The sequence below is a fragment of the Falco punctatus genome, assembly GCF_963210335.1.
Source record: "Falco punctatus genome assembly, chromosome: 7".
Classification (NCBI taxonomy): domain Eukaryota; kingdom Metazoa; phylum Chordata; class Aves; order Falconiformes; family Falconidae; genus Falco; species Falco punctatus.
In genome coordinates, this window is record NC_137587.1 from 60,434,865 (window position 1) to 60,451,042 (window position 16,178).

General features: G+C 45.9%; 2 protein-coding genes across 2 annotated transcripts; one reads left to right on the top strand and one right to left on the bottom strand.

Annotated features, from left to right (window-relative positions):
- The first annotated feature begins 3,183 nt into the window (after window positions 1-3,183).
- On the top strand, window positions 3,184-9,232 carry LOC308067099 (uncharacterized protein). Its single transcript, XM_080395359.1, has 4 exons — window positions 3,184-3,288; window positions 3,452-3,574; window positions 5,435-5,530; window positions 6,942-9,232. Exons 2-4 carry the CDS (start codon window positions 3,481-3,483, stop codon window positions 7,523-7,525), a joined length of 774 nt encoding a protein of 257 aa, XP_080251485.1. The 5' UTR covers window positions 3,184-3,288; window positions 3,452-3,480; the 3' UTR covers window positions 7,526-9,232.
- On the bottom strand, window positions 8,943-12,253 carry TLNRD1 (talin rod domain containing 1). Its single transcript, XM_080395354.1, has one exon. It carries the CDS (start codon window positions 10,803-10,805, stop codon window positions 9,738-9,740), a length of 1,068 nt encoding a protein of 355 aa, XP_080251480.1. The 5' UTR covers window positions 10,806-12,253; the 3' UTR covers window positions 8,943-9,737.
- Between the last annotated feature and the right edge of the window lie 3,925 nt (window positions 12,254-16,178).

Here is a 16,178-nt window from a genome sequence, read left to right on the forward strand (position 1 = left end):
ACTTTGACTTCTTTTTTATCATGTTTCTATCAGACAGATTTACTAGTTTTTAAAAGCCTGTTTTACTCAAGCTTCTGAGCACCGTTGTACATTTGCAAAGCACATTTATCATCCAGGGAAAGTCTTCTACAGCCCACCATTATTTTCAAAGGAAAAGAGAAAAATATAGCAATGGCTTCAAAGATGTGAGTGAATTATTTCATCTCCTTACAAGTGCAGCATGTGCTCTCTCTTCTGTAACGACACAGTACAGAAAACAAGATGTAATTGATGCAATTTCTTTGCCAAATGAGTGGGAGCTTATGAAGAATTGGCACGTAATTCTGATTTGAGCTTTCTTGTCTTAAACAAAACCAAACGCAATACAGAACATTATAATGTACTAACAGGGTCCTCCAACAGATTCATCACCACCCCCATCCCACCCCAATACAAGTGACTGCAAAGTGCTGGGCCTGTAATCCAAAGGATCCTCAGTGTCCCAAGCAGCCATATTGATGCAGCTAGGCATTTTTGACTCCTACAGTACAGACATGTAAGTGAACCAAAGAACATTTGACCTTTTGTTATCTTACGTACCAAGACAGAAAAGCATGCCTTTTCCTCTGCTCTACCCCAATGAACAGATGTGGTTTTAATCATGTCCAAAACAAAATGCTCACAAGTTTCAAACCATGACTTGGAAATTTAGGAGTCAAACTATTTTTCAAAGAAAGTGATTTTCATCTAATAATCTTGAAACTGTCCATAAAAGGCAGATAGTGGGGAATCCACCAAGTAGGGTTTTTTGGGTTTGGTTTTTTTTTTCATTTGGAGAGAAAATTAAGGTAATTTTGATAAACAAATAACCTGTGGTAAGACAAGAAATGTTAAAAGAACCCTCAGGGTTCAATATAGAACATATATTAGAGATTCATCGATAAATAGATTTTACAGGGCAGTGTAAATCCAGATGCTACCTTTCTGATACTGAACTCAAAGTTGCAGATTAACCAAATACATAATGTTAGCAGAGCAGTATAGTTCGTTAAGAGAGACAGAAAATGCCATACAAAGCCCAAATGCTACTTCGATGGGAAACGGGCACCTAGAGCTGCTACAACTCCAAGCTAGCCACTAACCTACATCTATGGTATCCAGCTCACCCGCCACCCCCTCAACTGAAAAACACCTCATAAATACTTAATTTAAAAAAACTAAAAACCTAACCTTTTCTTCTGAACAGCATTAGAGCTCTCTGACAAACTGCGTGGGAAACACAGTTCCTGGGAATATGGATTACAGGCAACTCTTCAAGACCTATTTTGAAAGGATGTGTGTGGTATTGAGGCAGCTGGAATTTGCATACAGATAAAACAGGTAGGTTTCTAATGCGATCTGGACTCCAATTAGCATGAACTATCTTTATGTGTATGACCTGTATGAGGATAACATGCACAAAGTACAAAGGGATCTCTGTTCCACACCTGGGTGTTGCACCAGGAGCAGAGGGTAGAGGGAGGAAGGCGAGATCTGTCCTCCGATGTGAAGGTAAGATGCACGATGCTGGCATCTGGCAACCATAAAAGACAAAGGAGGCAGAGCTGGGCCTCTGGCTGCCTGCCAGCCAGGGCATGTCCAGGGATAACAACAGCTTTTAACCCATATGGAAAGGTCAGGATGGTAAGAAGAGAATTATGGCCCATATTCATATTTCAACTGCAAATTTTCTAGCTTTAAAGAGTTTCAATAGAACTCTACCGCAACATCCTATAATTAATTTTAAAACCACAGGCATCCAAAGTTCATCACAAATGACCAGGTCAAAACATCTAGACATACAGCTCCACTGAAAATCAATGGGAGTTAAGCCCCTAATTACTCTTACAGTTCTGACCAAGTATTTTAATTTTTTTTTTCTTTAAAAACTATAAATTCCACCCTCACTTTCAAACAAATCTCTCCTGCTCATAGCTTTTTTCAGTCCTGTATTTCACTATAACTCTTCTTGACTATTGCAACCTGCAGTGCCCTGGCGACAGCAGCACGTATCTCTGAAGTTTCCAAGATGCACTCGTGTGTCCCTGGAGCTTGTACCGCTCACTTCAACAACTGCTCTTCAGCCTGTTCGATGCTACCGGCTCCACGAACAGGCTGTTGCGACAAACTCCTATAACACGACAGTCACAAGAGAAGACAAGGTTACAGATTCCGAATGAGTTCATGTCTAAAGTCAGTATTAAGGAAGTTTCACACACGGTTTTGCTCACAGATTTTCTCACAATGCCTAGGACTGATCTGAGTTTCCAAAAAAGTGAGTTTTTAATTATGAGCAGAGAAACAATAGCTCACTTCAACACAAGAAAGAATAAACCCACTATTTTTCCATGCTTTGTAATACAAACATAGGTTGACCCATTAGCTTTAAAGCTTTCAGAAATATTAAAACTGAAATATACAGGTCAATTTCCTTTTTGGTTTTTAAGCCAGACCCAGAGACTGAAAAGTTTCCGACTAATGGCTACTTTAAGATGATAAAAGGCGATAAAGTTTTTGAACTATGAATCTAACACTGCCAGAACAGATTGATTCCATAGTAAATTTTTAAACGGAAAGTAAATTTTTAAACATCAACTAAATACGAAGCGTTTAAATCAGACCAGAGCGTTAACTGCACGCTCATTCAGAAGCGCTACAGGGCCTATAATTTATCACACTGCACATATAGATCTACCTGACTTTTCTCACTTTTTTCCATAGTGTGCGTGTTCAGAATGCAAACAGAGGCCAAAGTACACCTGAACAGCATGCCTACCAATTCCAAAGACTTCCTATGTTTAACGTGAACCAGACAGAATCAATACAAACTGCAAAAATTGACTAGAAAATGCCTTTTTTATTATTAGTATTATTATTATTTACTCTGTTCATTAGAAACGTAACCCTGAAGGCCAGAACTATGATCTTGACCTTTTGGCAATTGATGACAACAGAATTATGATCAGCGGGATGCTGACTCCCAGTGTTTCCCAAGCACCTTCTGCAGGAACTGGAGGAACATCTTGTATACGTTGAGCATGAAACAGAAGGTCCCTCAGTTCATCAACACCACAGTGCCCAACAGGCACTGCTCTTTTGAGAAATGTTAGTCCTAGACTCAGCAGTTTGCCTGAATTTCAACCAAATGAAGCCTCACGACTGCTAAAACCAGACGAAGGGTAACCAGACCTGGCCTGGCACTGCTGCTGACGCCCTTGCGCACTAACGCAGACCCTGTGAGCTCGACTGAATGGGCAAAGCATCCCAAAGGTCAGGGAATAAAAGCTGTTTCAGACCACCCCATTAAGAGTCCACCCCAGCATCCGTACAGGCTGCCGGCGCCAATGGTATGATTTGTAAGCAACCTCAGCAATCCTAACAGCCACTGAAGTCTTAAGACCATCTTGGGATTTCCATCTCAATTCTGTTCCAGATCCTGTACTGGATTCAGGGCCGTGTTCTATGCTCTTCAGGATTCTCCATCCCAAGACTGAAGTTCAGGTTCCTGCTGCCCAGAAAAATCTGGAGAAAAACTGTTGGTTTGAAATCACGGTAGGTAAGTCAAACCTTGCCAAAACCCAACTACTCTGAGGTATCTCATACTTGCAGTCACTTCACCTCAAACTAACTTGATTTTTAAACTGAAGTTAAGCAACTTCAGTTTAGTAATCACTTTTCAAGTATTTATTTATTTTGTTGGGAGAGGAGAGAAAAATCAAGCTATTTAGCTTTCCAAGTATTTAACATAAAACCCAAAAGAGCTCCATCTGGCAACCAGCAGGATTTCTAAATAATCTAAATAGTATCTACATAAGAACCAGCCCGTCTATGGAGTAAGACAACTTCAACTTTTACAGCCACAAGAAGCCTTTATTAACATAAAAGGAAATTATAAAAAATTGTTAGAACAGGAACAAGAGTCTGGCAAGCTGACAAAAGACCCCAGGAATCTCTGCATTAATCTTGAAATGCTGCTTTTGACTTTGTTGGAATATAGCATCATTCACTGTGGTTTTAAAAAAACAAAACAAAACAAAAAAAACCCTTAGGTTCAAAGGACTCTAGTACAATAAAACCAGTTCTAGGAAAAGATTCAGATTAATGAAAGTCAATATATAATTCCTTGCTTTGCAACACAAAATAACCCCTACAATTTTAACATAGTTTGTAGAATACATTAGTACTTAATTACACAGACTTCACTGAGTCATGGATGAAGCCCTTCATGTCCATAGATATCAGTCTTATTAAGAAAATGTTTTAGAATACTGCTTCTAATGATGTTAATTAAACATACCTTTGAACTACTCTTATATAGAAAGTTTGATAATTCATAATTCTCAAGTAAATAAATGCCTCTCAGAGTACACAGTGTTTATTTTTCCAAGTTATTCAGATGAAGGATCTGGCCTTGCGCTCCATACCTTGCCTGTGTATTTTTCGGCCCGTTTGTGAATGATCCAAAGCTGGGGGTGTTTTGCTGTCCTGTGTGAAATATTTTACTCCCCCTGATGCTCCTGTCAAGTTGCCTCTGGGATTTTCTGTCAGGTTCTTAGCAAAAAGTCAAAGAGTGAAACCAGCGGACCCAAAACTCCACCGCATCATGGTGATGCTGTGAGGACAGGGCAGCCTCAAAGCGCTGCATTTTCGCTGTCCTTGGGCTGCGGGGAGAGAATTTCTGCCTTTATCATTGCCCATCTGGCACCTTTCACAGGCAGCAAGAACAAAGAAGTAAAAGGTACTGGTCCCTACCATCTGCTTTTGCTTGTAAAGTCTACAAAGAGCCTGATGGGGGGGGGAATTAAAAAAAGAAAAAAAAAAAACAGGCTTCATTTCCCACCAAGCCGTTCTGGCAGGTACACATTTTTGCCTGGACTCCTGACACGTCTCAGGGCAACCCCAGAGGCTGCGGGTTCCCTACGGCAAGGCAGCTGCCCGACGCAGAGCATCCCAAACTCACCCAGCCCCACATCTCCACTCACAGGCATCCAACCGCCCGGAAAGAAAGGTTGCATTGTTTGAGATTTGCTTCATTGGATCAGCCTCTGTTTTATCTAGAATAGGAAAATTCCTCTGTGTTTAATAGGAGGTATTACCCTACAGATTTTCTCTGGTTCCACCTCCTTTCCCATCAGCCACATCCCCCTCTTGCTGCAAGGCTGCATACACCATGTGTTGGCTCGACCCCTTCTGTCTCTGACAGAAATTTGGCCAAAAAGAGCAGATTTTCTGCTACTTTGATCATTTCCTGTGGTAAAAAGTGAAGGGAATTATCTAACCCATGGTCTTTTTTTCGTAGTTTTGAAAAATAACATGGATTTACATTTGCAAGTTCCCTTAAATAGCGTACTTGCTTTTCAATAGCATTTTGCTGCTAGTTTCCTGGTTGTCTTACAGAACTTATTTTATTTTTTAGAACCAGAAAACACATTGCTCCAACCTCAAATTCAGAGATACAGCTGCTGTATGAAGTCAAAAACAAACTTTGCTATGATGAAGCTGCAACCAAAAGGTAATACCAAATTCACAGACAACACAAGAGTGACAACATCTTTCCCGTTAAAAAATTCTTACATTTAAAAAATAAGCTTAATTCTTTTTTGGTGGAGACAGTGTTATTTTTGGCTACAAATATGCATTGCATAGCGTGTTTAGAAGTAAGTTAACCCTTTTATTAAATGCATTATTAGAGTAGGTCTATGATACATGTTATATAAGCACCCAGAAATATTGATTTCTTTCGTCAAAACCGCCAAGCTTCCAAGTCAGAAAACACATCTAAGCCTATGTTGAAATAGTGGCACTACCTGTTGACCTAAATGGTGTAAGCATTTGGGCAACAAGGGCCTAAAGTATGATGCCAAGTGATAATCAGTGACCTCGACATGGCCCGCGATGACACCCTGAAAACTAGTTCGCCATGTATTTTTTCTGTCCCAGAGAGTACAAAGTAAGTGAACAACAAGAATATACATACTGAAATAATGTTTTATATCAGAGTTAATATTCTATATGAGTACACTCCAAATAAATTATCACAATATACATTTAAGTCTTTATAAGCGTGGCACTACAGCATTTTTAGTAGTGGAGCTGCATACTTTCGGCTCAGAAAATGCTACAATGTGCATATGTATATATAGACTTTTTCCTGTTAATCATTTACTCAGAGTGCACAAAAACAGTTGTACTTGTTAGCATGAAAAGCCTTTTTTTTCTTCCCCTAACTTTGCTGTGCTAATTACATGAATAGCACAGATTTTGACAGATACTCTCTGAAGCTGAGACCAGGGAGCCCATGGCTCCCTTTGTGTGAGTTCTACCTTGGAAAGAAATGGTTGAATATTTTGAAGTGTTAAAAATGACAGTTATTTTAAAATGTTATAGTAAGTTACTCGGTGAATTTACTACTTGTGTGTATATATATATATATTAATCAGCCTGTTAACTAAAATCATGGCCTGGCTACATTTCATGTTTCATTTTATGAAACTGAATCTCCCCAAACCCCACACACCTCAAAATCAAAGGGAGACCTAGAGCAGTCTGTTTTCCTTCACTGAAAAGTAAAATAAAAAGGGGAAAGGAAACACATACTTATTGATATGTGTATGCATGTACTTCACTTTAAAATATAACCAGAAAGGGGGGAAGAATCTGCAGTATCCTTGCTAAAACAAAAATTGCACTAAACCACTTAAAACAAAATCTTACCACAACAAATCCTGGCACTATCATTGTTAGTAATATATTGCCTTTCACATGCACATGTAATAAGGAGGCCGCACTCTGATCCATATAACCTCAATAATGTATAAATGAATCAAAAAGAATCTAATTAGTTCAGCAGCACCAAAAAGTAGAAACATCAAAAGAGCCAGTGGGATGTTTGGTTTTTTTTTTTTTTTTTTCTTTCCTGTCAGACACTCCACAGAGCTGCCCTTCAGAACCCTCTGGTTTGTATCTGGAAGCAGGCCTCACAAATGTAGGTCACAGAAACTTAAAGGAACTGGAGCTAAAGGATGCCATCCTGTACCTGTACCCTCTCGGAGCAGCGCTGCCCCACAGCCTGCCCAGCACCATCTCCGCACGTCCCACACGAAGTTCTGCACCATCTAGGATCTATGCGAAGGAAGGGTGGAGCCCGTTCCTCACCTCCTGTCTGCAGCCACAGGAGATAGCACATCCTGAAAGCATTACGTTTGCCACAATCCCCTTTTCCTCCTTCCCCTCGGCGCAACTGCAGAAAAGACGGAAGGGTAGATTGGGACGGTATCTTGGCTTCCACAGAGACATGCTACAAGGCAGGGAGATACGAAGGACGGTTGGGCGGACAACCGCAAATGCCACAGAGGCACAGGACCTCCCTGTAGATGGCCTTGGCCTCCTGTCATTCCCTCCGGAGTCCTACAGCTGTTCCTGCCATCCAGATGGGAAAACGTGTGTGCATGCAGGGCTGAGAGAGCCTCTGAGGAAATACCTGTGGAGGCATCTATGTGAAAGTTAGAACACTGTGTGTATTTATTTATTTATTTATGGAAAAAACAGTGAGAGAACTTTTATAATATGCCATATAGGTGCAGACATCCATGCCTTTGCAGCATATACTGAAAGCTTATATTGCATCAGAAACAGCGTAGCGAGAAAATCATACCCCAAAGGAACGTAGCTTGGACTGATTTTTCACAAAGAAAAGTCCTAACCATGCAATTCACCGAAGGCAGGTAAGTTTCATTTACAAATAAACAAAACTTAATACTAGGGTCCACTCTACTTAAGTCAAGGAATTATTTTTTCTAACTTTGAAGATATGGATATATAAGCTTAGCTCGTACGTCCTTCAACATGATGTATTTGTCCACTACCCCGTGATGTTTCCCTCCCTTTTGAAATTAAAAGCACCGCATGCAAGAGAAACAATAATGCTATAAAAAGGAAGACCTCTCACTACACCAGGTCTGTTTTGTATCCGAAACCAAAAAGTTTACTTCTTCAGAGGAATAAATAGAAGAGTATTTGTACAGTAAAGGTTTTAAACATGGTAACAACATTTTTAAGGTACATTCTCCAATAGCTTTCAACATTGTTCAATTTGCAGACATAAAAAACCAAACCAACCAACAACATCCAATTATGCAATGGAACTGGGCAGATAAACAAAGCCTCCTTGCCAGAAGATTCACTCTCCTATTTACCTTTCATGGAACATACAGAAGGCAACAGATTCCACAGGTCCACAAAGACCAGGCTGAAAAAAAATCAACACTGCCATCACAGGAACTACCGCAGCATACCCCAAGGCCCACTCGCAATTCCCAAGCAATTCAACTGGAGGTGGACTGGGCCTCAAAAGTTACTAACTTTTCCTGTTATCTACGTCATCAAACTTAAACTACTTTGACAGAAATCTGCACTGAGGAGCTCCAACAGAAACCTCTGAGGAATCCAAGGTCCCACTCCGACAAACCTTGACAATCCTAAGCAGACACACAAACCAGCAGGACTATCCAGCAGGGTAAAGTTTTTTGAGAAATAAATGAATATGGAAACTCACAAATGTAACACAGATGGCCCGCAACATCTGCAGGAGTTAAAATACAAACACTTCTCACAAGAGACAAAGCCAGCCCATGCCCTGCCGCACCAGCCGCCAGCACCGGGCAGAGCCACCCCAATCCACGCAGCACTGCCCAGCCTGCCATAAACACAACCACAGAGCATCTCTGTCAGAGGCGTCCTGAGGAGGAGGGGTAGTACTGGGAAGGGACAGGATTTATGAAAATAAAAGAACTGAATTGAAGCCTGTATGCTGCTGTCTAGAACTAGTTACATTTGTACCACCCATTCCCTGGGGGAAATGACTTACAATGCAAACAGGCCTCGTTGTTCAATTATTCAAGTATTAAGAGATTCACAGAAAGACATCTGAGAAACATAACATTTTAATAGATGAAATAAATACTCCAGTACATGCAAGATAAAAACTGACATTGGAAAAAAAAAAATTAAAAATCACTTTTGTTATAGTGTAATTTTTTTGTTTGTTTGTTTAAACACTCACAGTAGCTTTTCCCCCAGTTTGGAAATTAACACATGGAAAACATAATCACAACCTCCAGTCCTTCCACTCCTACACACCAAATGCACTTCTAACCTAACACTTGATGAAAAAAAAAAAAAAAAAAAAAGTCATACAAAACAAAAACAAACAAAATTGTAGCTACATCCATCATCTATGTGTTGTTGGTTTTTTTAGTTTTTTTAAATGAGTGAGAACTGAGGTAACCTTTTTCCTGCACAACCGAACAGTAAAATTTAGAAGGGAAATTTCGGAAGACAAGACAAGACAAACTTTAAAAACCGCACCCAGCGCGATTAAAGCTTTTTTTCCCCCACTTTTTTTTAAGATGCCCCCACCTCCCAACATATAAAAAAAAAAACCCAAACTTTTAAACAGTTATTACCATTTGTGTGAAGACCTTGTTGAATAAAGGAAAATTTATCTGCAGATACTTGCTTGCCTTTAAAGTAAAATAAAAAGAAGCCCAAACTGGCTACCTTTATTAGTACGTATAGTTTGAATATGTTCTGCTTCTTCACCACATGAAATCAAAGGATTGGGCTCATCCAAGCAAATTCTTTGGTATACCAAAAAGGGGTGAGGAGGTGGGATATTATTTTCCTTTATCAGTGACTGGGATCTAAAGAAGATGTGGGGGTTAATTCACAGAATTGGAGTTCACTGGCGGTAAAGTCCTGGGTGAAGATCTTTCTCTTAGTGCCTGAGATAACAGGTTGCAACCATCCGAGACGGCGCAAGCTGAGTTCCTCAACCTTTCCCTGTAATCGCTCATTTTGGTGCTACTTTCGGGGTGTTGGGCTATATCCCTGAGGCATTGGGTCAGGAGCACACAAGCAGATACCACACTCATGGCTCCTCCTAGGATGGCAGTTTGCACAGCTTTGCCCTCCGGATTGATGGTGGCAGCTTTACCCAAAAACTGGGGCTCAGTGGCAAAGCCCACCAGAGCATAGACAGACTGCACCAAAGGTCCGCTGAACAAGACGCATCGGTTCCTGGTCAGCTCGCTGGGTGAAGTCTTGACCTCCTTGACACACGCCAAGAGGGCAGAGGCGCTGGTGCTCATACATTTGACACTGAGTTTGAACTGCTCCTTAGCAAATTTATCCTTGGATTTCTCACTGGCCAGCACGCAGGCGTCTGTCAGGAATTTCAAGTTCTTGGACATGTTCTGAGAAACCTCCAGCAGGAGCTGAGGGCTCATATCTGCCAAAGGGGTGGTCTTCAAGACCCCGCAGCCGTGCTCCACCTCATGCCTACATCGGGTCACTTTGTAGCGATCCACCAAGCCAGGCATGGCAGGCTGGGCCCCCGGAGTCTCCACTGCAGCCAGGTAGGCAGCGTGGGCAGAGCACTCGGTCAGGGAGACCACCAGCTCCCCCATCTCCATCAGGCTTTCCCCCACCTCCCCGAAGCGTCCCATGTTGAGCTGGCTCTGGACGTCATGGGTCAGGATGGAGAGTCCTTTGGTCCTGGCAATGATCGTGTCCCTGCACTTCTCGAAGGACTCGCCGAAGACAGACAGGCTCTCGGTGTTCACCGGCCTGGTCTCGCTCGACAGCAGCAGCAGATCGGCCACCAGTTGCATCTTGATCTTGCAGTGGTCGCAGATAGAGATGAGCTTCTTCCTCTGCAGGGAGCTGCTGCTGGGGATGCCGCCGCCAGACACCTCGCTGCTGGACTTGCCAGAGCCACCGCTAGCCATAGCGCCGGGGGGGCACTCGCATGCCGCTCGCTACCCCGCTGCCACCGTCTCTGCCACCGCCGCCCGAGCAGTCCCGACTGAGCCCGGCAGGATCGCTCTGCCTGTTCCGCAACATCATTCCATCAATGGCCGGGAGGCACGGGAGGGCTCTGGGCGCCGGGGCTGCCGCTGCTGCGGGGAGCGAGCTCCGCCGGGGCGCCCGCCCCGCTCCGGCGCCAGCCCTCGCCCCTACGGCGCTGCCGCGGCGGGCCGGCGCTGGCCGGGAGCCCCCGGGCCCCGTTCCGGCATCGTGAAGCTGAAAACGTTATTTCTTTTTTTTTTTTTTTTTCTCCTTTTTCCTTTTTTTTTTCTTTTTCCCCCGCACGTTGGCTCCCCTCCCTTCCACCACCTCCTCCGGCTTCCCGGCGGCGGGATCCTGCGCAAAGTTCCCTTTACCGGCCGGAATACCTCAGAGCCGCCCGGCAGTCGCGCGGAGTTGGGGCGCAGCCCTCCGAGTCGCTACTGCGCCCCCGGGCTCCTCCGCTCGGCGGGCGCCGGCCGGGCGCAGCTCGCAGGGGCCGGAGGGGCGGCGGCTGCGCACCATGTGCCGCCCCCGGCCCCGCGCCGCCGGCGACAGGAAGCGCCGCCGAGGGTGTGGCCGCCCGCCGCCCCGCGCCGCCACAGCCACAGCGAGGGGAGGGCGCACCGCGGGGAGCGCGGGGGGGACGGACGGGGAGCGGGACCGCGGGGGGGGGGGGCAAGGAGAAAAAGAAAAAGAAAGAGGGAGGGAAAAAAAAAATCCACCGGATCCGGGCGCTGGGGGCGGGCGGGACCCGTGCCCCTTCCTTTCGCCGCTGCCTCACTCCTTCCTGCCTCGGTCATCGGCGCGGCCGCCGCGCGCTCGCTCCCCGCCGCGCTCCATGCCGCGCGCCCCGCGGGCTCGGCGCCGCCGGCCCCTCCTCGCCCGGCTCCCGCTGTGGCCGCCGCCGCCGCCGCCGCACCGACTTAGGCGCTGCCCGCAGACAAGGGTGGTGGCTCCGGGCTACAGCCGCGGATGCTGCGACCCGCCCGGCCTTGCGCTCCTCCTGCCATCTTTTCTGGCTGAGTCGCCAACTCCCAGGAAAAAAAAAAAAAAAAAAAAAAAAAAAAAAAAAAAAAAAGGAAAGAAAAAAAAACAGGGGGGAAGGAAATCTTCTTTTAAATTCCCTTTCTCAGGCTTTCAGACAAACTACTGGGAAGCGGCGGCTGCGGCGGATCTGCCAGCCAGACGCTGCACGGCTCCGAGGGAGGCTCCCCCCTCCCCGTTGCCTTTGCTGTAACCTCACTTAAGCCTATCGAAATCTTTTGTGCGGTGTCACCGCCCTGCGTTTAAATCCTGCCCTCCCCCCGCGCCCCGCCCGCCGCCCCGCGCTCCTCCCAGGCGGCGGGGGCAGCAGCGCCCTGCAGCGGCCGGCACCGCCCGCGGCCCCCAGGCGCGCTGCCGCCGGCGGGAGGCGAGCCCTGGGCTGCGGGGGGCTGGGTGAATAAATAAGCACCGGGGCGGGGGGCTGGAGGGGGAGGCCGGCGGGCAGCCGGCGAGGAGCAGCGAATGGGCCCGGGCCGGTGCGGCCGTGCCGGTTGGGCAGGAGCGCGGCGCGCAGTCGGGTACTGGAGAGCGAGGAGATGCCGGGGGAGGGGGGGCCGCTGAGCCACCGCCCTCCGCCCCAGCCCGCCGGGACACCGGCGTCCCGCCGGCCGGCCCCGCTGCGCCGGGCAGCCCGCCAGGTGAGTTCGGCGTTGCGGTCAGACCTGCCGCCGCTCGGCGGGGCTCGGCGGGGCAGCAGCCCCCAGCGCCCTTGGCGGGCCGGCGGGCTTTGGGGGAAGGGTCCCCCCGCCGCCCCCGGGGGGCTCAGCCTGCGGGGGCTCAGCTGCGGAGCCCAGCCCTTCGCTAGTCATCGTCGGTGCCGTCGGAACGGCTTGGGGGGGGTGTGGTGTTACCGCATCTTTATTGACATGGAAATATTTCCCTCCGCGCTGGGCTTGACCCATTTTTTTAAGCCAATGACGGTGCATTCGGTGTGCTTCCCTCCCGTTTCTGTCGCTGCCATGCAGACTGGTTACCGGGACTGGGGTTTAGGAGGGGGAAGGCAGCACACCCACTGACCCCGGTGTGCTCGGAACGCCTCGGCAAAGACTGTCTCCTCCAGCCTGTGCCCAGCCTGCAGCACATCGGGAACTGCGCTCGGCAATTCTCATCACTAAAATGTGATGTGATGCTCAGTACATCTCAGGCATTAACGCCAATGCCATTATACAATAATAAAATTAAAATTACTAATCGGGCTTGGAACAAGTTACAAGAAGATGGGTTTAATGCTGCCTGGGATGCTTCCAAAGGGAACGTATAGTTTGGTAAATAACGGTGATGAGGATGTTTCTGCCCCACACATCGGATTCTCTCTTGGTATTCATTGTCTCCGTCAACATAATCCTGAATAATCAGAGTTCGTGTTGAAACCACATCTTACATTTGTTATGTATTTTGCTGCAGCCAAGTAATAACATCTTTTTGCTCCTTTCAATGAGACTTTTAAGTTAGCCGCTTCATTCTAGGCGTTTACAATGCATTTAGCAGGCTACAGAAATCCAGGAGTGCATTTAGCCCAATTCACCGTTATGCTCATGTCCTGCTATGGCAGGGCTGTAAGTGACCTTGAAATAAACGAGAATCAGACCAGCTCCTCACTGGCAGGCCAGATCCAAGTGTCCCGGCAGAAACAGCGCCCTTCTCACGGACTGCTTACATTGAAGGAGCTTCAGACGAGTTTATTTGTACACATTCTCACCCGCTAGCTAGAGGAACCCCTGGCCTCCTTGGCGGCCCTGTGGAGCATGACGTGAGCGGGATGAACACAGATGTGGAAGTGGAGGGTTAACAGGATGTGTGCTTCTGGGGGGTGGGGGGAACCCTGGCCATACAGCCGGGCTTGAGGAAAGGGGCAGATGCTGGTCTTTGGGTGTGTCGACAATAGGGCACTTCTCCACCCATCCCTCCTCACAGAAACTGCGTGAGGGAAATTCTGTTTACTTGAGTCAGATTATAGCAGTTTAAAGGAAGGTCATGATTTGGGCCTAAACAATTTTGGCTTACCGCCAGCAGCTCATTTTCAAAACTATAAATAGGAATGATTTCAGAGTGGGCTGAAAAATAAAAATCAATGGGCAGGAGAAGCCAGCTGAATTGTGTTTCCAAGTATTTCCAGATATGTCCTCAAATGAGGCACTGGGAGATTATGTAGCACGAGGAATGCCTCTCATAAATACTAACCTACTTTATTTTTAATGAGGATTGGCTAAATTTAATTAGGGTTTGAAAGATTTAATTTTTAAAAACGTAGGTCTCTGCCCTGGCTAGCAGCGGTGTTAAATGACCCAATAATCTTTTCCATTTTTAGACGCTGCCGCCCGCCATGATGTTCCATATGATTTGTGCCATTCCCCAGGGACAAAGTGGAGAGATCTGTGTTTTGGACGGTTCCTGCTGTGGCTCCTCCACCTACCTTCCTCCCAGCTGCCCACACCAGGAACACAGCTAGGCCCTCACCCACGGCAGTTCCTAGCTCCTGACAGGGCCACCAAAGGCATTAGTAACTGCTATAATATAAAGCAAATATTGTTTGAGCTCCTTTAATCTGTCCGCGAGACCAATCCAGTGCTCATCAGCCTCAATATTAGCAAGGGGCAAAGCCAGTAATTATTATCATGTAATAGGTGTTGCTTGTGGACCATCTCCAAGGCAGTCCTACCAGATGTCCTTTTCCTCCAGTGGTAGTCCTGGGTGTCCAGCTCTTCTGCATATGAAATGTATGATGAAGAGTGACCAGACTTTGGCTGTTTGAAAAAATAATGTTGAAAATAGCACCTCAATTGGTCATTTTCAACACGGGAAGAGGCATTTTCTTGGAGCAGCTGCCTGTTAGAGTCTTCCTACAGACCGCATTGTTGCTTCATAAGTACACCTGTCATAGCTGGCTTCAGGATCACTCACAGTCTGTGTTTGCCAGGCTTATTATTTGACCATAAATACATGGTTTTATTGTAAAAGGCAGCCTCAAAGGCAGAGTCTCTTGTATCCGGCAATTTGAGTAGAACTGAGGACCAGCTAAGCTACATGCTTTAAAGTTCCAGTAGATATATCTATGTGATTTAGGAGGAAGCTTTTACTCAGTGATGTTTGGGGTGGGTGTTTCTTTCATATGTCTTTCGCACATCCTCTTTCAAGGAGAACGCGTGTATACCCATTTGTTTCATAGCCGCTGAGTCCAAAGGTGACTCACAGGACTTGGGCAGCTCTGTGAATTGGTGTAAAGACTTAGAAGACATGAAAATCAGGTGGCCGTGCTTGGCTTTGAAAAGATTTCACTGACAAAAGTCTGAATGAAATAACTCTCTGGGGTTCAAAACAGCAGGCATTGTCAGATACAAGGGATTAAAAGGCTTTTTAATGTGGCTTAGTAGTGTACAGAAGATTGGCTTACTTGTATGAGCTCTTCTTTCATCACATTGATCTTTATTTTGCATTGTGCTTAGTACAACAGAAACTGGAGGCTGAAGTCTTCTTTCCTGAATCATCTGACAGGACTTGGCCCTTTTATTGCTTAGTAAAATCTTTTTTTGTGAAGGACGAATTGATTTTTGCCAGTGTAGCCAGTGTTGAGTAATAGCCGAAGAATACCAAGTTGTAATAATTTTATGAACACTGTATGTGGCCAGGTCGGTGAGTGGAAGTTACTATACAATGGGTTACACTACTTTATATTACTTTCCTGTATAGATGTATCGATCTAACTTAATAGGGAGCTAGCTGATGAAGGAATAAAAGGCAATTCAGTGGTTCCCCTGTGTCAGCCGTATGTGACTAAACCCCTGAGGTGGTAATTACAGGAACGATAGCGCCAGTTCCGAGGGATACAGCTGGTTTGTCCAATGAGAACTGAAAGTCAGAGGAGGATCAAGTCGGCTGACACTGATGGACGAAATAATTTAACATAGGGGTAGGCTTTGCAGAAGAGGCTGGAAGAAGCTGGGCCTTCCCCTCTGCAGCGATGGAATGGTAAGTCATACAGAAGGAAGGGTGAGTGTGTTGACTGGTTTATTGTTTTTAAGATCTATTTTGTCTTAAATAGTTTCGTGCTAAGTAAGTGTTTTGTGGTCTGTACTTCCAGTCATTACTTCATGAGAGACTAAAACTGCGAGGTCTGAGTCTGTCTCAGGTCTGCAGAGGTAATCATGGTTGATACACTGGGGATGCAACCTGAGAACTGGTCTGTGTGTAGCAAAAAAAGACCGCTAGAGATCTGGAGGAACAGTTAACTGGTCACTTGTGACAGCAGAATGGAAACACAGTTGCAAGTT